This window comes from Drosophila biarmipes, chromosome X, assembly GCF_025231255.1.
Source record: "Drosophila biarmipes strain raj3 chromosome X, RU_DBia_V1.1, whole genome shotgun sequence".
Classification (NCBI taxonomy): Eukaryota; Metazoa; Arthropoda; class Insecta; order Diptera; family Drosophilidae; genus Drosophila; species Drosophila biarmipes.
This window is the reverse complement of record NC_066611.1, coordinates 19,486,849-19,506,613: the sequence shown is the minus strand read 5'-3', so window position 1 is coordinate 19,506,613 and position 19,765 is coordinate 19,486,849. Positions and strand designations below refer to the sequence as shown.

General features: G+C 49.9%; 7 protein-coding genes across 12 annotated transcripts; 5 read left to right on the top strand and 2 right to left on the bottom strand.

Annotated features, from left to right (window-relative positions):
• The first annotated feature begins 1,366 nt into the window (after positions 1-1,366).
• LOC108023647 (innexin inx2) lies at positions 1,367-6,798 on the top strand. The gene is made up of 2 exons (XM_017093264.3): positions 1,367-2,982; positions 5,650-6,798. Exon 1 carries the CDS (start codon positions 1,857-1,859, stop codon positions 2,949-2,951), a length of 1,095 nt encoding a protein of 364 aa, XP_016948753.1. The 5' UTR covers positions 1,367-1,856; the 3' UTR covers positions 2,952-2,982; positions 5,650-6,798.
• A 1,596-nt stretch (positions 6,799-8,394) lies between these two features.
• On the top strand, positions 8,395-14,695 carry LOC108023756 (small integral membrane protein 4). Of its 5 annotated transcripts, none has more exons than XM_050886156.1 (3): positions 8,395-9,003; positions 14,101-14,147; positions 14,229-14,330. In XM_050886156.1, the coding sequence occupies exons 1-3, from the start codon at positions 8,799-8,801 to the stop codon at positions 14,247-14,249; spliced, it is 273 nt and encodes a 90-aa protein (XP_050742113.1). In that variant the 5' UTR covers positions 8,395-8,798; the 3' UTR covers positions 14,250-14,330. The 5 variants fall into 5 exon arrangements, with proteins under 5 accessions (XP_050742113.1, XP_050742112.1, XP_016948883.1 ...); XM_050886155.1 differs by having other exon boundaries at positions 8,415-9,003; positions 14,209-14,327; XM_017093394.2 differs by lacking the exon at positions 8,395-9,003 and adding an exon at positions 14,555-14,695 and having other exon boundaries at positions 14,095-14,147; positions 14,229-14,493.
• LOC108023723 (AP-3 complex subunit mu-2) lies at positions 12,002-13,873 on the bottom strand. The gene is made up of 6 exons (XM_017093359.3): positions 13,757-13,873; positions 13,608-13,695; positions 13,230-13,555; positions 13,001-13,160; positions 12,463-12,915; positions 12,002-12,379 (listed from the first exon to the last, which is right to left on the bottom strand). Exons 1-6 carry the CDS (start codon positions 13,789-13,791, stop codon positions 12,194-12,196), a joined length of 1,248 nt encoding a protein of 415 aa, XP_016948848.1. The 5' UTR covers positions 13,792-13,873; the 3' UTR covers positions 12,002-12,193.
• Positions 14,646-14,878, top strand: LOC108023757 (protein BRAWNIN). The gene has a single exon (XM_017093397.2). It carries the CDS (start codon positions 14,646-14,648, stop codon positions 14,829-14,831), a length of 186 nt encoding a protein of 61 aa, XP_016948886.1. The 3' UTR covers positions 14,832-14,878.
• A 52-nt stretch (positions 14,879-14,930) lies between these two features.
• LOC108023755 (gastrula zinc finger protein XlCGF26.1) lies at positions 14,931-16,390 on the bottom strand. Its single transcript, XM_017093393.3, has one exon. It carries the CDS (start codon positions 16,291-16,293, stop codon positions 15,007-15,009), a length of 1,287 nt encoding a protein of 428 aa, XP_016948882.1. The 5' UTR covers positions 16,294-16,390; the 3' UTR covers positions 14,931-15,006.
• Positions 16,391-16,417: 27 nt separating this feature from the next.
• LOC108023241 (coiled-coil domain-containing protein 25) lies at positions 16,418-17,454 on the top strand. The gene is made up of 2 exons (XM_017092519.3): positions 16,418-16,524; positions 16,589-17,454. The coding sequence occupies exon 2, from the start codon at positions 16,717-16,719 to the stop codon at positions 17,344-17,346; it is 630 nt and encodes a 209-aa protein (XP_016948008.1). The 5' UTR covers positions 16,418-16,524; positions 16,589-16,716; the 3' UTR covers positions 17,347-17,454.
• A 170-nt stretch (positions 17,455-17,624) lies between these two features.
• LOC108023174 (uncharacterized) lies at positions 17,625-18,528 on the top strand. 2 transcript variants are annotated; one of them, XM_017092415.3, is made up of 3 exons: positions 17,625-17,791; positions 17,854-18,235; positions 18,299-18,528. In XM_017092415.3, the coding sequence occupies exons 1-3, from the start codon at positions 17,741-17,743 to the stop codon at positions 18,358-18,360; spliced, it is 495 nt and encodes a 164-aa protein (XP_016947904.1). In that variant the 5' UTR covers positions 17,625-17,740; the 3' UTR covers positions 18,361-18,528. The 2 variants fall into 2 exon arrangements, with proteins under 2 accessions (XP_016947904.1, XP_043949496.1); XM_044093561.2 differs by having other exon boundaries at positions 17,648-17,791; positions 17,910-18,235.
• The last annotated feature ends 1,237 nt before the right edge of the window (positions 18,529-19,765 follow it).

Sequence of the window (19,765 nt, the reverse complement as noted above, 5' to 3'; positions counted from 1 at the left end):
GTAGAAGAGAATATCGAATCCGAAGAACGGAGGAAGAAGCAAGGAGGAGAGGGAAGCAGAAGGAGAAGCACGGGTGTAACAGGTAGTCGCGTTGTCGTTTTGTTCCCGTATCAGGGCTCTCTTCTCTCTCCCTGGAAGGGCACGATAAATCCCGCTAGATATTCCCTGCCTCGACCCGAAGCACAGGTAATCGTTGGAAAGGCATCTAGGGGCTTGCAGGTATAGAAGTGCAGTGAAAGCAGAGCGTTCCAGTGCTGGCATTTCTTTACCTCTCCTTTGTGCTCTCTCTTTCACTCACCTCTGCGTCTTTCCCCCGCCACCGTTCGTGTGTTGGTGGTGCAGCTCCAATCTGGAAAATAAACCACTCCAGCATCCAAAAGCACAAAAGCAACGACAACACAACGGGTTCCAAGAACTTGTCGCCTCCGCACACAAATACAGGCGCAGGCGGAGCTCCAATATGGCAGACTGCGAGTCAAGAGTTGGCGGGGAGCGGGGCAAGGCTGGGGTCGTGTCCCAACGGGGGGTTAAGTGCATCGGTGAGCGCCGGCGTTGCCAGATGAAGGCAAAATTAAATCAAAGGTCTTGGGTGCTGAAAAACCTCTGCCTTAACCCCAGAAGGTATGCAACGATTATATATTGAGTTTGGAAAATGTTATTTTCCAAAATAAAACAGACAACTTCTTGAAACATCAAGCAATATTGAAGGGGTTTATTTTGTAGTCTTACCTTTTAAAATGTTTTTCAAGGCGAGTTTTGTTTTAGAAAACCGTTTCTTGTTAAAATTCCAGTTCTAAAGATAAGATTGTATGCCCCAACCAAATTAGTAATGAGGTAAGCAGGTTGAACATTTTACTGATATAACACTTTCAAACAGATAGTCTTATCTTTTGAGAGCCATACAAGTTTGAAAAACTAATCTAGGGTTAATTGAGGATAAGGCTGCCAGATGGGCCATGAAACCGTACGTGGTTTAGCCGGGGCCTTTGGAGACCCTAGGCATAACATGTTCTAGGCAAATTGAAGAAATGAGAAATACAAAGCTAATGCTAAGATGATTTTTAAACAAGGTGCAGCATCACTGAGCCACTCTCCCTCGCTCTCTCTCTCCGGGACTGGAAACGTTACCCTTTTCTTTTGGTCCACTGTTTTTCAGCCATTCCACAACGCGAGAGCGCGAGTGCGAGAGAGAGCCGCGAGCGGAGAGAAAAATGAAATAGAGTTTATTGTTCAACAAGATCCACCCCGGAGAGCGAGAGAGCGAAAGAGAGGCAGAGACGTGGCTCTCCCTGGCCAGCCGCTCTCGCGCGCGACGGCGTTTGGCGGAGCCCAGCGACTGGCTCAGCGGAAAGCCGAACAGCGAACAGTTTGAATTTTCTATCCGAAGAGTGCGCTTAGTGCCGCTGCTGCGACGGCGTTTAAACTTCCACCTGGGTAACCGTCGCCCCGCCGCCCCCAAAATTTTTGTTGTTTTCTTTTTGTTGCCGCGTCGAGAGCGCGAAACGAACTCGAACTCGAGCCGGAGCCGAGCACCACCGAAGCTCTCTGGGGATCCACACCCGAGCGCAGATCCAGTGCCAGTGCCAAATCCCACGTACCGCTGCTCTCCCGCCAGTTGCCACTATCTTTTTTTTCGTGTGCATTCTTGAAACAGAAACTGAAGAGTAATGGTGGCCAACCCGTTGTGAGGAACCCGAGTCCGAGTCCGAGCCCGAGTCCGAGCCCACAAGCCCACAAGCACACCAGTCAGCAGACCAGACCAGCGCCGAGCACCGCCTGCCAGGATCAGTGGTAGCCCCGCCGTCCGACATACAGACATACAGAAGAGCCTCAGCAGTACATAGAAGACCGCCGAGATGTTTGATGTCTTTGGGTCCGTCAAGGGCCTGCTGAAGATCGACCAGGTGTGCATCGACAACAATGTGTTCCGCATGCACTACAAGGCCACGGTGATCATACTGATCGCCTTCTCGCTGCTGGTGACCTCGCGCCAGTACATCGGCGACCCCATCGACTGCATCGTGGACGAGATCCCGCTGGGCGTGATGGACACCTACTGCTGGATCTACTCGACGTTCACCGTGCCGGAGAGGCTCACGGGCATCACCGGGCGCGACGTGGTGCAGCCCGGCGTGGGCTCCCATGTGGAGGGCGAGGACGAGGTCAAGTACCACAAGTACTACCAGTGGGTCTGCTTCGTCCTCTTCTTCCAGGCCATCCTGTTCTACGTGCCGCGCTACCTGTGGAAGTCCTGGGAGGGCGGACGCCTCAAGATGCTGGTGATGGACCTCAACAGCCCCATCGTGAACGACGAGTGCAAGAACGACCGCAAGAAGATCCTGGTGGACTACTTCATTGGCAACCTGAACCGCCACAACTTCTACGCCTTCCGCTTCTTCGTGTGCGAGGCCCTGAACTTTGTGAACGTGATCGGGCAGATATACTTCGTGGACTTCTTCCTGGACGGCGAGTTCAGCACCTACGGCAGCGACGTGCTCAAGTTCACCGAGCTGGAGCCCGACGAGCGCATCGATCCCATGGCCCGGGTCTTTCCGAAGGTCACCAAGTGTACGTTCCACAAGTACGGTCCCTCCGGCAGTGTGCAGAAGTTCGACGGTCTGTGCGTGCTGCCCCTGAACATTGTCAACGAGAAGATCTACGTGTTCCTGTGGTTCTGGTTCATCATCCTGAGCATTCTGTCCGGAATCTCGCTGATCTACCGGATCTCCGTCGTGGCGGGACCCAAGCTGCGCCACCTTCTGCTCCGCGCCCGCTCCCGTCTGGCCGAAAGCGAGGAGGTCGAGTTGGTGGCCAACAAGTGCAACATCGGCGACTGGTTCCTGCTCTACCAGCTGGGCAAGAACATCGATCCGCTCATCTACAAGGAGGTGATATCGGACCTGTCCCGCGAGATGGGCGGCGACAGCGACAAGCGGCCCTTCGACGCCTAATCAGTGGGCGTGGCCGTGTGCCAGAGTGCCAGTAAGTCTCGAAAATCACCATCCCAAACTATCCCACACACTATTCCCCCCACCATCATCATCCAGACACTAGTTTTAGTTAGCTCCTAGACCAGGCCACACTTCCACTCGATGTAAACCTCGATTAAGTCTTAAGATTATGCGTACGATATACCATATCATACCATCTTTTTTTTTCGGTAGTTAATTGCTTTTTTTCGACGCTACTTTTTTAGAGAAGACCTAACTGATGACAATAAAAAATTATGTTTTTTCCAACACAACAAAGAAGCACTTTTCACAGAGTGAGAGAGAAGAGAGTTCTTCTGGTCTTACGCTCATTTAAGCGTAACCGGCTTCGGCGCGAGCGGGACGGCAGCTGCGCATGCGCAACAGCCAGCCATCGCGCCGTCCGCCTCGCACACACGCTCAGCTAGGGGGCGAAGAAAGAGAGGGGCAGAGCGTAGGGGGCAAACCAGTTTGACCAGCAGTTAGTGAAAGATTGTTGCCAGCAGGGCAAAAGATTCTTTCGGTCTTCCTATGGCTTGGCTTTTCTCTACACGATGCCCTCTAAAATTCCCCGGGCAGGGTGGTTTCATCTTCCAACTCTCATATACAGATTTTCCAGTGCTTACACAGGACTGATTTGGGGTTTTTCAACACTGATTTTGATTTTCAATACATTAACTTTGGGTCTTTGCAACACTGGTTTGCTTTGACTGTTGTTATACAGCACTGGTTCTCGATTAATTTATTTTGAAAGCAAATGTGTCACCATTATTCAGACGTAACAAACTTAAGTAAAATTAGGATCCTTAAATCGTAAGATTTTCAAGAAAAACTAAGTTTTTATGTGCAGTTTAGGGATTACTATAGGGTACGGGATAGTCCAAGCTCAATCACTAGTGATGGTCGAACACACGAGCTAACAAGCTCATTATTTATTAGACGTTTCCATGGCCTCAGATTTTCTTTGATTGCCTCGGTCTTCAGATGCGGACTCTCCGTCGACCCATGTCATGCCATCTCTACACGGAGACAAAATACTGGTGAAACAAAAAGAAAATCTTAGGGAAATGTATGTATATATGGTTATAAGCGACGAGGAAAGCGTTTTTTTTTTATTTTTCTAGACTTTAATGATAAATGGTTTTAGAAGTAGCAAGATCATTCTAAACCCCTATCATTACTTTATGACGATCCGTAATGACTCTTCTGACACCTAGTGATATAAGTGAAAGGTGGTCTTGGGGTTTCCTGAGGTGGTTTCTTGCCGTGTGTCGTTTTGGGCCCAGCACGGAGACCTCGGAGATAAGAAAAGCGCTCTCGACGCTCGGGCCTCTGGCCGTCGGACGCGCCGCGCAATCAGCGTGGAGTTGGGTCTCACCCGGGCTGTCGGGGCGAGCTGCGTTTCCCAATGTGCAGACATTTTCTTTCGGCGCGGGGACCTGACTTGGGACATGCAATGCCAATTAGAAGTTGGGCAACCACACAGACGTGACAGCTTCGGGCACGGGCATGGGCACAGGCACGGGCACTTATCTAATCGAAGGCGGGCACTCGGGGAACAGTGCTCCCTGATAAGGTGCGAGATACAGACACGCGGTGCGAGATACATAGGCGGGCGCAGATGCTGTTGCCGCTGATTGGTGACAAAGTGTTGCAATTAGCACACGTTTTCATTTCCATTTGTCATTTATCAGCCAGCAGCCACCAGCCAGCAGCCAGCAGCCACCGCCCCCCGAGGGCCCACCTCAAGATCAGAGATCACAAGATCCAGGCCCCGTAGATCCGCGGCTTCAATTAATGGCTGGCACACAATTCGAGCGGCCTCCACGGCTCTTGATGATGATCATAATCAACGAATGAGCGCTGGCGAGCTCCTGCCGTTCTCCGCTCCGGGTCCATGTGGCGCATGTGTTCTCGTCTGACCGCCAATTTGAGGTATCAATGAACTAATGAATGGACCGCTCTGTCACACCCAAAACCACCCACTCGGCCCCCCGGTTGAGCGAAATGAGAGGCAGACACGCGAAAGCTTCTGCCCTCCATGAATGTGGCTTTTCAAACGTTTTCACTCGTTTGTTATTTTCACTATACACGCACTTAATTTGCCAAGTCGGCAACTCATTTCCCAGGCCTTTAATTGCATTAATTGCTTTCAATTAGCGCAGAGCGGGCGAGAGTGTCAAACTCGAACCGGGCCAAAGTGAAGCTCGGGAGCGCAGAGTCCCCTTGTTTCCGATCGAAATGGAAGTGCATCGTTTGGGCCAGACAATGGCGATGATGGGGTGATTTAGTGCTCCCCCGGCGACTGGGAGCTCTCAGGTGATCATCAGGTGGGGTCTGCGGGAGCGGTCAGCGGCGAGTGTATCGATAGGAAATTAATTCGGAACAGCCAGTCGGAATTTGTGATTCTAGGTGCTGATGCTCGAAATAGTTAAGTAATGGGTGTATTACGCATATTAAGCCTAGGAAGTGCCGAACAAGTGGTATTTTATGTAACCTTTTGAGTGTTTGAAAGCCCATGAAGAAGTCAAGGCGTTATCAGGGCTCTTCGCGTAATCTTATCTTTCTTGCTATGAGGCTTGTCACATAATACCCACTAATCTAGGCTGGTCACTTCCACTGCTGTCCCCAGAACTCAGCAGCCAAATACTTACAAGAATGATTTCATTTTCCATTGCAGTTTCACGCAGCCGAAATTGGGTTAAGACGATGATAAGACGATGTCGGATACGGGGAAGTCGGCCATCGGAGGGAGGACGTGGAGGAGCCGACTGTGTAGATGAGGCCTTTCGAGCTAATGACGAGCTAATGAACACATATCAACGAATTCCATGGTAAAAGACAAGATCGCAAGCGAAGACCGCTCTGTGTTTACTGTTTTGCATCCGCAACAAGACACGTACAATACACCAACGCAACAGCAACAATACAAGTAACAAACACTAGCCGCATCCAGAGGCGCCGGCTGAGGATGGATGGGCTCCGGGTGGCCAGGGCTCCAGGGACCCCGAGACAATCACCTGCCAGGACCAAGCACTTCCCGCGCGACCCGGCAAATCCCGGGCCCATCCTTCGGGCGGCCCTCTGGAGACCTTTGAAAGACAGGAGAAAAGACATTTTCGAACTATATATTTTTGTGCAGCAGCAGACGAATTGAGATATGATAGATCTATATACATCCATATATATTTTTAGTAAGCAATTACACATATATTTATACATGAATATACAGACGGACCGAAAATATATATTTATGAATGCCACATGCGAGTAATATTTATGCTAAGAGTTGTGATCATTGATTAAGACATCTAAAAATGCGAAAAACACAAAAAAAGAAGACAAAGTAAGCAAAACAATAATTTACACTTAGTAAAGAAAAACGCCAGCATAATACATAATATTTTACTTCAATTTTTACACTTTTAATTTAGCAATTTTCGCCAGCAAACAATAATTATAATTGCCTTTTTTTTTGCATATCTTTGGTAGCATTTATTTAGTTTAGCGCAATTTTTTTTACACACGCCCGAACTCATCAATCAAGAGGAGCAAATAAATCTATGCATATATTTATAGACGTATATATTTTTGTAAAACGAAGCGCAAAAATATACACTTAGCGTTAAGCGTAAACACGGAAAGACAAGCAAAAATGAAAGACTCAAAAGCAATATTTAAAGAAGCAATCGAAAATCAAAGGAAAGTGTTTGCCACTGTGCGCCCATCCTCGGAGCGATGAGCGAGCCAGCCCTAAGCTAAGTTTCAATTTCAATTCCATATACTTATAAATACTTACATTAAACGAGAATAAAGCCCCCAAAACTGATGATCTTTTATGATTTACTGTTTGTACTCGAGCCGAACAACTTCGTTTCATGCGAAAATAAACAAGAATAAAGCGAGGAAAATCGAAGCAAACAGGGAAAATCTTTCTTATCGGGGGTGCTCTGGGTTCCCTGGGTTCGCTGGGTTCCCTGGGTTCCCTGGATTTCGGGGCCCTAAGCCATGGCAAACAAGGTGCTGTGGCTCGCTTTTTAGGGCCAGCTCTGCCAGAACGTGTTTGCGCGGGGCAAACCCTGCGCTCCAGTGGTCTTTGACCCCGGGATGGGCCCCAATCCACGGCTCCACCTATCTGTTCTCCACCAAATCTGCCGCGCTGCATAATCTATGGGATGTCGCTGTCTCCTATTGTCGCTGAAAGCAGTCTGCCTAGATATCTTTGTGGTTTCCCCTTCAGGCGACAACTGTTTGCATATCACTTACTGTCAGCCTTTCTGCTCAATGTATCTGCTCGTAAATTTAAGGTATTTGCGGACACTCGAGTGCCTCGATAGCGATATCAGTTTTTGAGGAAGCGCCGCCTCTTCCCGCTAAACAGTAAACAGAGCTGACTCAGAGTGTTCCCGGACGGTGCCACAGGTGCCCCGCCATATCCTGTTCCTATCAGGTTCCCCTGTCGAGCTCTCGCACGTGCCCAATCGGCTTTTGCCGGTTATTGCTGGGCCTTGGCGTAGTTAAATCAGTGCCCCGCACTTTCAGAGGCACGTACCGCCCTCCAAACGGCAGGGTTCCATTGCAGTAGATCTCGAGCGTGGTTCCTGTAACGTGAGAGCTTGCCAATACGGTTTGTTCTGATAGAGGGTTCGCCTCCGCGGGTTGCCCCTGGTGGGTCAGCAACTCGGGGCTGTCGTAATCCAGGGGATCGCTCGGCGAGTGGGGCAATAGAAGCCGGGGAGATGCTGGGCAAATTAGCATATCAAATTGAGTTAGACGCTGCAATTGGCCCCAATAAGTGCGTAACTAAGCATTGCGGCATGGAGCCGAGGAAAGCGAAATCGAAATCGAAATCGCTGGGAGTGGGTTCAAGAAACCCACTGCGGAGTCAAAGTGCTGTGCTGTAAATTGAATTTATCGAATTCAACCGTCTGGGGTATCAGTGCTATCTGATATTTTTGGGTTCGGTGGGAAGGTATCGCCACGACCCCTGGATGGGGAGCCACTGCAGCTGTCCGAGCTAATCCAGAACTTCCTGGTGCTGCCTGGCAAGTAGCACCTGGTGCACCTAGTCGACCGCCTCTCGGACGACCTTGCACTTGCAATTGCCAGTTAATTTGGCGCAATTTCGCACCCAGAACCCCCGTGCGATCCATTACGTAAGCCCCATTTCGCACAGGCCCCTAAATTTCGCTTAGGCACAATTTATTTGTTTAAAAAGACCGCTGTTCGCGGCGAGTCTGTGAATCGCTGACGCTTCTGCCGTCCCTGATTTATTGTAATGGCTGCCTTTTGTTTACTTGTTGATTCGCCTTTATTTTGTCGCAATTGTGTCTGGTTTTTGTTTTAATTCCCTGCGATAAATAAACTCCAGCAGGCCGAAACAGACTTCCAGTTCGGCCTGTTTTGTGCCATCTGAACGCGTTATTTATAGCAACCTGCCCCTACTTACTTGCTGTGAGTTCCTTCCCTGGCACCACTTGTCAAGCGACCTCTAACCTCTTATAAACCGATTAATCAGAGGCGATTGGTGACACTGGCTAATTAGCAAATGAAGTATGCGAGGGCCGCGTCGAGACGTTGGGCCTTAGCCCATCACGGTTATCGGCTGGAAAATCACCCCTTTGTTTATCGCAAACCGAGGACTTTGTATGCAAATCCTCGGGGACAGGGGCTCGAAGCTCCAGTCTTCCGCCCTCGGTCGTGGTTTCGGACTTTTCGGAACTTTTGTTTATCGAGCTGCTTTTGTTTTCGCATCCAGAGTGGGGGAGTGAGTAATACTGCGTTCCATAAACACACTTTCGGCGTCTGTGACTCCGACTCGTTGTGCTTATGATTCGGCTAGTGGTTCTGGATGCCTCGCTCCGGGCACAGTCCTACTTGGGCCGTCGAATTGCGGAAGCTTCAATCGTTTTTAATGAGCTCGGCGCGCTGGCACAGAAAGCCCACTCTGTGCAGGCGTCTTCGTGGCGGAAGTACCCTCGGATCTTCGGCTGTGCTCCCTTTTCGGGTGGCAGGCAGTTTGTGCCATCACAAGGTATGAAGAATTTGATCTTGGAACGGAAAAGATACATTTTAGTCTCATTACATTTCTGATACCTTTTAGTTACAATAAAGCAACCTTTTAGCTGCCTTTCAGCCTTAACTACATTTCATTGTGAGCTACAGTTGAACAACCTTTCAGATACTTTGTAGGCTCGTTGCTAAAGCTATATTTTAAACCCATAAGAGTTACGTTTCTACAATTAGTTAGACAAAGGGGAATTTAGAGTCTGTGGAGGGGATAGTCAACCTTTTTAACTGACATACATATTGTGTAATGAAAAGCATCTTAGAATTAGGAAATAAATCTTGCCAAGGATAGTACAGGGGGTGCACATGCTCGATCACCCGTAAGTGCGACACTTCGCGGTGGATCTGTTTTCCATTTTCCCCAATTTCCACCCACCTCCCCCGCCTTCCTGCGGAGACAATCAACGCTTCTAATTAGCCGGCCAGACGGGCGAGTGCCCATAGACATTCTACGGGGTTCGTGCTCTGGTCTGTAAGCCGCAGTTTTGAAACCATGTGGGACGATGCAATTGACGCGGCCGGCATTCAACACCTTTCGCAAAGTTGGGCAAACAGCAATCAAAGCGAGCAAACAAACAAACAAAGGCGAAAAGCACAGGGCAAACACCGCGAACAAGCTCAGTTCAAACATTTGCTCGCTGCAGCGGCGACAAGTTGCATAAATTATTATCGAACAGCGAATGCAATTGCACGACCTGCTACAGTGCCCCTTCAGTACCGCCCCTGCCCCATTTAGTGGGGCAAGGGGGCGCAGCCTTGTTGCGCTAATGACAAACGCTGGTCGCTTGTCTTTCACTCGAGTTCTGGGGCCAAGGCTCCATCAGCTTCGCTGGCGATCGAAGATGCTACTTATCCATAAATGATAAGTAAAGAAATACATAAAATTAAACGTGGAAAATGTTCTATTAAATAAAAAACAAATTGTATGTGCAAAACTAAATCTTATCTGTATGATAGGTTGGAAGATATTGATTCAGCCTTAGAGACTTCCCAGAAGTGGCAAGTTTTATCCCCATCTCTTACCAAAAAATCGTTACTTGGTTATCCAAACAGAAATCCACCTGCAACTTAAGTAAATTCACAGATACCCCTAACTATTTCCTCAAACTCACGATAAGCAAACGCATTTACAGAGGAAATCACGAAAGAGCACATTCGAGTTTACCTTAAAATCAAACCTGCGACTGGCAAACATCCCAAACCGAAAGTAGATCAATGCAGTGCTGCATCTGCAGCCGCTTAAAGCCACTTAGCACGGCGCTAATAGCCAAGCCCTACTGGAGCATACGAGCATTGCCAAACAGAAGCTGAACAAAGCCACTTAGTGCCTGTGGGCCGAGCAGGACTTTGATTCGATTAGAGCAAGTGTGGGGGCCGACATCACGTGCCCCCTGGGCCAAAGAGGAATTTATGGGGCTCATTAAGAAACCCATTCAGAACTGCAACGATTCTGAGTGCCATTAGCATTTCTACTCGGGAATTCTAGATATTAGTTGCGATGCTCTCGCCGAGGCTGTGTGTTGAGGGGAGATTAGGCTGGCCTTTGTCTACTTGAAGCTTCTATTACATGGGATTAGGTATGAGATATATTTAACTCTGTGTTAAAATGTGATAGAATATACACTTTACAATGGTTTTTAATGATAAGGATATATTCTACCGAGCCCCTCGAAATGTTAGCTATGCCCAGGGTGAGTAACATTCGACTCCCTGCTGCCACCCTCTAGTTCCAGCCTTTAAAGTGCCCTCCCCCGAGCTATGCAATGCAAATGAGGTGGAAAACACTTACAACCGAGCCGTAGGAAATGCGCTATCAATTACGGCGGCTAAATGCCAGAGGATCTCCGCTCTCGGGGGCAGAATGGGACGGCGGTGGGAAGCCCTAGGGGGCAAAACGAAAGACTTAGGCAACGAACTCTTGACGCCCGCTGGTGGTGAGCGCTCGAGAAGGCCTCGCATCGGAGTAATGGCCTGGATATGGATGGATAGGTCTGCTGGACCCTGGATTTCGGATTTCGGGGCTTGCCGCCATGCTGCGTGGCGAATTGTGCTGACTCCCCCACGCCCCCTCCCGTTTGTGGAGCTGGCTCAGCCCTAACGAGTGTTTCCCACGCTTGAAAAATGACTCGCGAGCTGGACTCTGGGCCCGAGTTGTGCTCTCGATCCGTTCGGGGTCCGGATTTTCGGCTCCCTGTGTGTGTGTATAACATGTCTAGCCGTGGTCGCCGTCGCCTCTCGGTGGCGCTTGTTGGCTACCGTTGCACGCCGCGCCCAAAAGCCTAGAAGCTGCAGCTGAGGGGGAGGGCGGGCCAGGGGGCGTGGCAGGGGACAAACCGGTTGCCGGTCTCGGCCACAGGCCAGAAATGCAGCTAAGGTTGTATAAGGAGATAACGAGCCCGAAACAGTGGAGCCTCCAGGAGTGAATTTCGTTCCCCAGCGTTAAAAAATAATATCCTCCTATCCATTGAAAAATAAGATTATAAATATGAAAGTAAATGGAATCTTTCTTGTAAACTAATAAAATATTAAAATGATTTAAATACTAAATTATTTTTCTTAAAACTTGAAATTCTTAAAAAATTTTTATATTTTTTTTGTATTTCTCCATTTAACGTGCAATACTTCCCCATTCTGTTGGCCGCCACTCATGTATGCCAAGTACTCGTCTGGAAATCCACTTGAGCGAATCTCCACTCCCCTCATCGCTCACACACATCGACGAACAGATGCATACATACTATTTGTATGCTAAATGCGTTGGCCTGGCTGCAAAATCAAGTTTTGCATTTTCATTTCAATTTATTGGTCTCCTCGCTGGCTGTTGCCAGGCGCATTCGAAGCGAGTGGAGGAGCCATTGCCTTGCCTCGCCGCTCGAAGACTTGCAACTTCATTGCCGATCGACTCTCGCATTCCTGCTCTTCGAACATGGCGTCGCCGCCCAAGAACAACCACACGGCCGCCACACTTGGAGTTCAACTTTTATGGGTAGATATAGATACATAGATACATAAATGAGATAGAGAGAGAGAGAGGAGAGGGGCCACAGAAATCGAATGACACACAACAGTGGAATACACTTAACGTTAGCACTTAATTAAAGCTGGAGTCGGAATCGGGATCAGACTCGGAATCGGAATCGGGGCGCTGATCTCGTCTACATGCGCACCTGGAACTTGCCCGCCTTGGTCAGGTATTTGACACCCTTGAAGGGCTTGTACTTCTCGCCGTACATGTCCAGGCGATTCACCTTCAGCCCGGAGACGGCCAGCTGCGAGATCTGGAACTGGACGTTCACGGAGGGATTGGCATCAATGTTGGTCGTTCCGGGCGTGATGGAAACCTAGTGGAGCAACGGAAAAACGTGATTAATGTTACGATTCTTTGAAGCCCTATATTCCTTAGTTATCATATTAGTTTTCTTACCGATCCCCTAATATTTGGCAGCTTGGACACATCGATTCGTCCCACATCCCAGGACAGCGTCTTGGTCACCGAATCGAAGGTGTACTTGCCCTGGTTCGGCGTCAGCAGGCAGTTGAGCACGCACCGCGGCATGGTCAGCTCCAGCTTCACCTTGTCCACGGTGCGCCCCAGGGTGTTTCTGGGCCCGATCGTCAGGTCCAGACGTCCCTGCTCCCCCGTTTTGATCGAGAAGTTGTGCCTGATGTAGATGGGTATGGCCACCACCGACTGGGAGCTAATGTGGTACGACATCAGGCGGAAGTTGCCATCGGGCGGAATGAAGGAGAGCAGGCGCTCCGCCTCCCAGCGCTTGAAGCGCACGCAGGGGTGGAAGGACACGTCGTCGAAGAGGCGAGGATTCATGAAGGACAAGGTCAGGTCGGGCATGCCGGACAGCTTGATGCAGCAGTCGATCTGAAACGGAGAAGGTTTATAAAAAAGTGAACATCAGCATGAGAGGGTTTTTAACCCATTTGACTCCTCCCAAGTGAAAACTTACGTATCCCTGGATTTCCGCGAAGACCGTGGATCCCGACTTGTCAATGATGGCGTCCACCTCCTCGATGACATCGAAGTACGCTTCGTTGTTGGTGTACCGCACGCCACTCCTGCGCCAGGGAATCGCCGACAGCTGGCCCGATGGCAGGGTGGTGCTCACACTTTGGAAGACACACAAGGAGGTTAGCAAGATTACCATTTGGCACAAAGAGAGGCATCATTGGACCCACTTGCTCTTGCCCGTCACCGTGTTGGCGATGGTGCGCAGGATGTTGGGCGGCTTGATCAGCTCCTTGAGGATGTTGCTCTCGGTGGCCAGCGGGAAGCCGTTGTCCAGCATCTCGTCCAGCAGCTCGTAGACGACCACATAGTTGTCCTTGATCACCGTCTCGGAGCAGTCGCCGAAGTAGTCCTGGAAGGTGTCCACCACGCGGTGCAGGAACTCGATGACGAAGAGCGGCGGCACCTCCTGCTTGCAGGCGGCCACCAGGGACACCGCGTCCCTTTGCACTGTGATCAGGTAGTAGTGGGGCGTGGCTATCACCGGCGGCACGTCCTGGAGTAGAAAAGCTATGTAATATAGACCATACGTGGCAGGGGCGTCTTACATATGGAGCGGCTCGCTGGGCGTCGAGGAAGTACTCGCACACGGATCGCGAGACCACCGAGCGCCAGTGCTTTTCCAGGAAGACCTCGCTGGTTGAGGGACATACTGGGGTTACACCTGTTCTTCATGGCAGATAAATATTTGGCTTACCCGCCGCTGTTCACTATAAACAGACTGTGTATCATTATTGTTTACTATTTAAGCTCGATTTTTTGCAGTCCAATTTAGTGATGAGCAACTAGAGATGGCAGAGTGAGGGGCCTATACTCCCACACTCACGCTTTGAGGAAATAGATTATTTAATATGTATACATTTTATGGCTGAATGATAGAAAAAAGGAGATATAACTTAATGTCAAATAATAATAAATTAAATACATTATCTTATACACTCTGTATAACAAATTTTCCCACAAGCAAAAGTTATTTCAGTGATTGCCATTTCGTAAGTCCATCACTAATTCCACTTGCCTTGCTCATCTCTAATGAAACAGCTGATTGCCGAGGACCGGAACGGAACGAGTGGAAACTGAAACGGGAGGTAAATGGAGTTGCCCTTTATTTTTGACAAATAACAATAAACAAAAAAGGAATTTCAATAGTTTTCTATTAAACTTCGTAGACAACCAACACGCACATGTGACGGAGCCACTGCACACACTCGGCCCGCTTGAATTTCGCCTGACAAAGGGCGGGAAAGACACGGAGTTATATAATCGCCGGCTGAAAACACATGAGTTCGTACAGCGCATCCGTGCGTCGTCTGCTGGACAGTTGGCCCGGAAAGAAGCGCTTCGGTGTCTACCGCTTCCTGCCGCTCTTCTTCCTGCTGGGCGCCGGCCTGGAGTTCTCCATGATCAATTGGACAGTGGGCGAGACCAACTTCTGTGAGACTCCTCCACCTAAATGGTCTTTTCCTAAGTCTAATAACGAAACTCCTCCTTGCAGATCGCACTTTTAAGCGTCGCCAGGCCAAGAACTACGTGGAGGAGCAGCAGCATCTGCAGGCGCGGCCCGCAACCAGCACTGACTAAGCAAAATGCCCGCCGGAGTCTCGTGGGGCCAGTACATGAAGTTCCTGGGCTGCGCCTTGGCAGCCATGATGGCCGGTTCGCAGGCTGTGCACCTGTACTACCGACCTCTGGAGGATCTGCCGGCCTACATCGAACGGGAGCAGCACAGCTCACAGGTGGATCCCACAGCCAAGCCACCGGACTCTTCCTGAAGCCGTGTAACTGACAATTTACTGGCCATTAAAGCTAATTAAGTTTATACCCGGTGTTTTTGGAGACAAAGATTGATTGGGCTGTGTGCCCGTGTCCCACCATGTCCTGTGATTGACCACCATCACTTTGTACTTTACCACTTTAATTAAGAAGCAGCTCTAATGCTAGCTAAGACTACTTGTCGTGCACCTTCCGGTGGTTCTTAAGGCACGTCTGCTGGCGGAAGGCTTGTCCGCAGGTGCTGCACACGTAGGGCTTTTCTCCCGTGTGGATGTACTCATGGTGCCGCAGGGTCTTCCTCGAAGCAAAGCTCTCTGGGCAGTGGCGACACGCAAAGGGCTTAAGCTTAAGGTGGACGGCCCTCACGTGGGCCTCCAGTTCGAATCTTCTGGCGAACCTCCGGCCGCAGTGCTCGCAGGGCAGTTTGTCGCTCGAGTGCATCAGCATGTGCTGCAGCAGCATGAACTTCTTGGCCATCCGGCGGCCACAGACCTGGCATTCGTGGGGCAGCTCCTCCTGCTCCTCGTGCTGCTGCAAGGTGTGGTACTTGAGCGTGTATTGCGAGTGGAACTCCTTTTGGCAGATGTCGCAGAAGTGCCGCTCCCCGGCGCCGCCCTCCTTAGCGGCCACCTCGTCCTCCGTGGGATGTTTCGTCTTCAGGTGGTACTTAAGATTCGCCGACTGATTAAAGCTGGCGCCGCACTGTTCGCAGATGAACTTCTTCAGGGAGTCCCTGTCCCGGGGACTGTGCTTCAGCCGTTTGTGCTTCTGCATGGCTATGCGGCTGGTGTAGACCCTCTCGCATCCCGGCTGGTCGCAGGGATGGCGCCGCTCCTTAGGAGCATGCACCTCCCGAATGTGGGTGTACAGGCCGCCCATGAAGCTGTACGCCTTCTCGCACTGGTCGCATTGGAAGGGCCGCTTGCTGCCCTCGTGGACCTTGCGGATGTGTGCCGCCAAGGTAATCTGGTGGGCAAAGCTGTGCCGGCACAGGGAGCACTTCAGAGTGTTCCTCGAGCCTCTGGCGGCCTTCCTGGGGGACCTATCCCTCTTTATGGCCGGCTCATCGATGGGATCTGGGTCGGGCTCGGGTTCGGGGGGTTCCAGGCTATGCAGCGACCCCTCGTCCCCCTCCCCGTCCTCGTAGACCACCTCGAAAGTGGGTTCTCGTGGGTCCTTCTTCAGCATTTCCAGCAGCTGCCTCCTGCAATCCTCGGCTCTTCTGCGGAACCTCTCGAAGTTCTGGACCAGAGTGCGGCATTCCAGGCACAGTTCATTCGGCAGCCACTGCTCCACATCCTGGCTTTCCGAGCCCAGGGAGAGATTCAAATTGAGCAACTGCTGCAGCTCCGGGCTGATTGGAATCTCCTCTGATGGGAGCTCTGATTTGATGTGTTTCTTGTCTAATTGGAGCAGGCAGGTGCGACAGAGCTCCCGAGCGGACTCCCGGGTAAAGGTCATTTCAGTTGATATTTTAAAATATATTTTCAAAAATAAGTTTTTACAAAATTTTAATTTTTAATGGTATATTTTCATTCAATGTTTCAGACAACTCGAGCGCTGGTCACACTGAACTGGAGACGTTGAAGCCATCGATGGTAATATCGATAGTACGCCATCTCTCCACGCCTGCTATCGATTCAATTGCTGACCCATTGGCTATCGGTACCGACAACACCGGCTGTAAATAAAGTAATATTAAATTATTAATTATTCCCATCAAACAGCCCAATATATTTGTTTTCATCCTGCTCAGGTACATGACGGGACCAGGCCACCAGCACAAGTCGAAGCAAAACCAAAATAAAACAATTTAAGCGAACGGAGCAGCCGGTGGCCCCAGTTTATCCCTTTCAGTTCCCCTTAAAAAAAAGAAACGTTGAAATGGTGTTCTACTTCAAAAGCAACGTAGTGCAGCCGCCGGCGATGCTCTACATGGGTCGCGATAAGCACGAGAACGAGGAGCTGATCCGCTGGGGCTGGCCGGAGGACGTGTGGTTCCACGTCCACGACCTGTCCTCGGCCCATGTGTACCTGAGACTCCGCAAGGGTCAGACCATCGACGACATACCCAGCGATGTACTGGTGGACGCCGCCCAGCTGTGCAAGGCCAACAGCATCCAGGGCAACAAGGTGAACAACCTGGAGGTGGTCTACACCATGTGGGAGAACCTCAAGAAGACCCCGGACATGGAGCCCGGCCAGGTGGCCTATCACAACGAGAAGGCCGTCCGTCGCATCCGCCTGGAGAAGCGCATCAATGAGATTGTGAACCGCCTGAACAAGACCAAGACGGAGGAGGAGCATCCCGACTTCCGCGGGCTGCGAGAGGCCCGCGATGCGGCCGAGCGCCAGGATCAGAAGAAGCTGCAGCGCGAGCGCCGTGATCAGGAGAAGGAGGCCGCCAAGCAGCGGCAGCTGGAGGCGGAGCTGCGCAGCTACGCCTCGCTGCAGAAGAGCGAGAACATGCGCACCAACTACGATGCGGGCAACGAGTCGGATGACTTCATGTAGTCGGGACCGAGTCCTGACCGTCCTGGCATCCCTGCATTTCCCACAAACATCTCTCGCTGTCCCCTGTCTTTTTTTTATTAAATCATACGCAAATCGTTTTGTAAGGACCGCACTTGTACTTATTTTGAAGACATTCATGTACATTTTGTACGTTCTTTCAAACCTGCAATTATGGTTATTTTTACCAAATTGAGCTGTTTTAGGCATAGTTTTCATAATGTATGAACAGTAGGAGAAAACCCAGTCCAAGTAGGCCTTTCCGATCGACGTCAGTGAAGTTATATCCCAGCTGTGTGAGCGTAGTCAGTATTGTTCCTAGCTCGGTAGCAGCAACACCACAGTTTCTCTAGAAAATAATTTAGTAAAAATTCCTTGATCGAAAAAAACTTACAACATGGGTAGTCACCCCACCACAGCTGAAACCCCGAGTCGGCTGTCGGCACAGGTGGGTATTGGGTTGGCGGTAATGTTTGTTCGTCCACCGAAAGGCGTTTTATATTTGAGTAGGACCTCGAAGAAAGCTTTCGAATAATCAGTCTAGCCTTGCAACGAATTTGGAACAGGATGCGCAACCGAGTGAATCCCCCGGGCGGCAGGATTCGATTGCAAAACAGGGGGCCGATCCATGTGTCGGCGAACCGCTGGGAGGATTCGCGGAGGAGGCGGAACCGTCGGCGTAGGGCTGCCAGGGCTGCTCAGGCCAGGGAGAGGGCCCGCAGAGCCGGGTTAAACGCGGGGCCGGTGGTCAACCCGGTACCACCGCGGGTCATAAACCTACGAATCACTTGCAATGAAGTACCGGTTGCTAATCTACTTCCGCCTCCACCGCGCTCACAGTCCCTGGCCCCGATTCGAATGAGAGCATTTTTGAGGATGGCAAATCGCCGATGTAAGTTGCAATCTTCAAATTCCCAACGTCAAGTTCGCCCTAAGCAATACTCACCTATTCCAGGGCAACTAAGCTTGGTACCAATTGAGGAGGCGGAATCCGAAGGCACAGATTCAGATTACTGAGGTTCAAGATCCCAATTGAAGACCATAGAGAGCAAATCCGTATGTATTCAAGCAATTAAGGCCAGCAGCGAGTGCAATTTCGATCCTTAATTGTATTGCAAGTGCTAAAATTCAAGGTTTATCTGTACTATCAGTAAATATGTGTTCCTTTTGAATTTTTAAACTTTAGCGACTTAGTTTGCACTCGATATTTCGATATATTTTAGATTAGCTGAACATGATTGGCTTCTAACATCTCTGTAAGTTTCCTGTTATGAACACTATCTGTTAACAGCTTTCCGCAGTCTGGCAACTCTGTAAGAATATTTAAAATTTGCGCGGCTCTTAAAACACATTTTGCCAAATTTCGAATCAGCCAGAGATTTGATTGCTGCGAAAACAATTTACACCATCAGCTGGCGCATTTCTCACAACTTGATGACCCCTGGCCACAGCTAGAGCTTAATCCTTTTCTGGTTTTCTTGGCTTTCCGTTCATATTTTGTTGCCAATCATAAGTGTTTATGAAGGGGGCGCCCTTTGGGGGTCTGCTGTTTGCTGACCGTTTTATGGCTTCAACGGCTTGTTGCCTTTTTGGGTTTCTGGACAATTTGCTGTCAGCACATGGATATGAATGGCTGCAGGGGCTGACAGAACTTGGATCTCTTTTCGGCCCGGGAACGCTCTCATTATCGGTCATTTTATTTTCACGCATTGTTCGCAACAACAATGGCGAACAACAAAGGGGATGCCCCCGAAAATGCGAAATGCGAAAAACTTGATGAGGCTGCGTGTCCTTTTGATTATGCCATGCCAATCTCCTTCGTTTCCCAGTGTTTCGTCATTATGGCCAGTCGTAAACATTGATGACGTGGGGCTGCACTCGGGCAGGGGGCCACCCCCTTTGAGACCGCCTCCCCTGATTGATTCACGGCGCTTGTGGCGCACTGTTTTCTCGGATTTAAAATGACTGCGAAGATGTTTTATGGCCGCCCGGGCAGACAACTTAGTTCCTCTCGCAATAATAAAGTGGCCTGACCATGAAAGTGGCCGAACGGGGGTCACGCTGTCAAAGGAATCCCCTCGGAAATCCCCCTCCTGGCCGTGGGTGCCGGCAATCGCCGTCATTAATCAAACTGGCAACAGTAAGCCCCCGCATTTCCAAACCCTCGTCAGCGAAAGCTTCTCGCTTTCGCTCTCTATTGCATTTGTCACCACAGCATGGATGCACTGGGAGAAAAGTTGCGGCTTAATTTTAAACGTACCTAACCACATTGCTAGTTTTCACCATCTTGTTTGGAGAAATACATCTTTTAGATGTTTTTTTTGGGTAAATTGATTGGGAATTAAAAATTTTTAAATACTTTTAAAGTAGGCCATGCACAACTAATAAGATTTTATTTGAAAAAGATTGTCCTTACACTCTC

What these genes read in the sequence shown, in the direction of transcription:
- LOC108023723 (XM_017093359.3), bottom strand. Translation starts at nt 13,791, where the DNA reads ATGATACACAGTCTGTTTATAGTGAACAGCGGCGG. An exon ending in ACGGTGACGGGCAAGAGCAA is followed by an intron (nt 13,161 to 13,229) that starts GTGGGTCCAATG and finishes TGTCTTCCAAAG; the next exon opens with TGTGAGCACCACCCTGCCAT. An exon ending in TCGCGGAAATCCAGGGATAC is followed by an intron (nt 12,916 to 13,000) that starts GTAAGTTTTCAC and finishes TCTCCGTTTCAG; the next exon opens with ATCGACTGCTGCATCAAGCT.
- LOC108023756 (XM_050886155.1), top strand. Translation starts at nt 8,799, where the DNA reads ATGATTCGGCTAGTGGTTCTGGATGCCTCGCTCCGGGCACAGTCCTAC. An exon ending in GCAGTTTGTGCCATCACAAG is followed by an intron (nt 9,004 to 14,100) that starts GTATGAAGAATT and finishes CTAATGAAACAG; the next exon opens with CTGATTGCCGAGGACCGGAA. An exon ending in AGTGGAAACTGAAACGGGAG is followed by an intron (nt 14,148 to 14,208) that starts GTAAATGGAGTT and finishes GAATTTCAATAG; the next exon opens with TTTTCTATTAAACTTCGTAG.
- LOC108023757 (XM_017093397.2), top strand. Translation starts at nt 14,646, where the DNA reads ATGCCCGCCGGAGTCTCGTGGGGCCAGTACATGAAGTTCCTGGGCTGC.
- LOC108023755 (XM_017093393.3), bottom strand. Translation starts at nt 16,293, where the DNA reads ATGACCTTTACCCGGGAGTCCGCTCGGGAGCTCTGTCGCACCTGCCTG.
- LOC108023647 (XM_017093264.3), top strand. Translation starts at nt 1,857, where the DNA reads ATGTTTGATGTCTTTGGGTCCGTCAAGGGCCTGCTGAAGATCGACCAG.
- LOC108023241 (XM_017092519.3), top strand. Translation starts at nt 16,717, where the DNA reads ATGGTGTTCTACTTCAAAAGCAACGTAGTGCAGCCGCCGGCGATGCTC.
- LOC108023174 (XM_017092415.3), top strand. Translation starts at nt 17,741, where the DNA reads ATGGGTAGTCACCCCACCACAGCTGAAACCCCGAGTCGGCTGTCGGCA. An exon ending in CGAGTCGGCTGTCGGCACAG is followed by an intron (nt 17,792 to 17,853) that starts GTGGGTATTGGG and finishes ATATTTGAGTAG; the next exon opens with GACCTCGAAGAAAGCTTTCG. An exon ending in GAGGATGGCAAATCGCCGAT is followed by an intron (nt 18,236 to 18,298) that starts GTAAGTTGCAAT and finishes CACCTATTCCAG; the next exon opens with GGCAACTAAGCTTGGTACCA.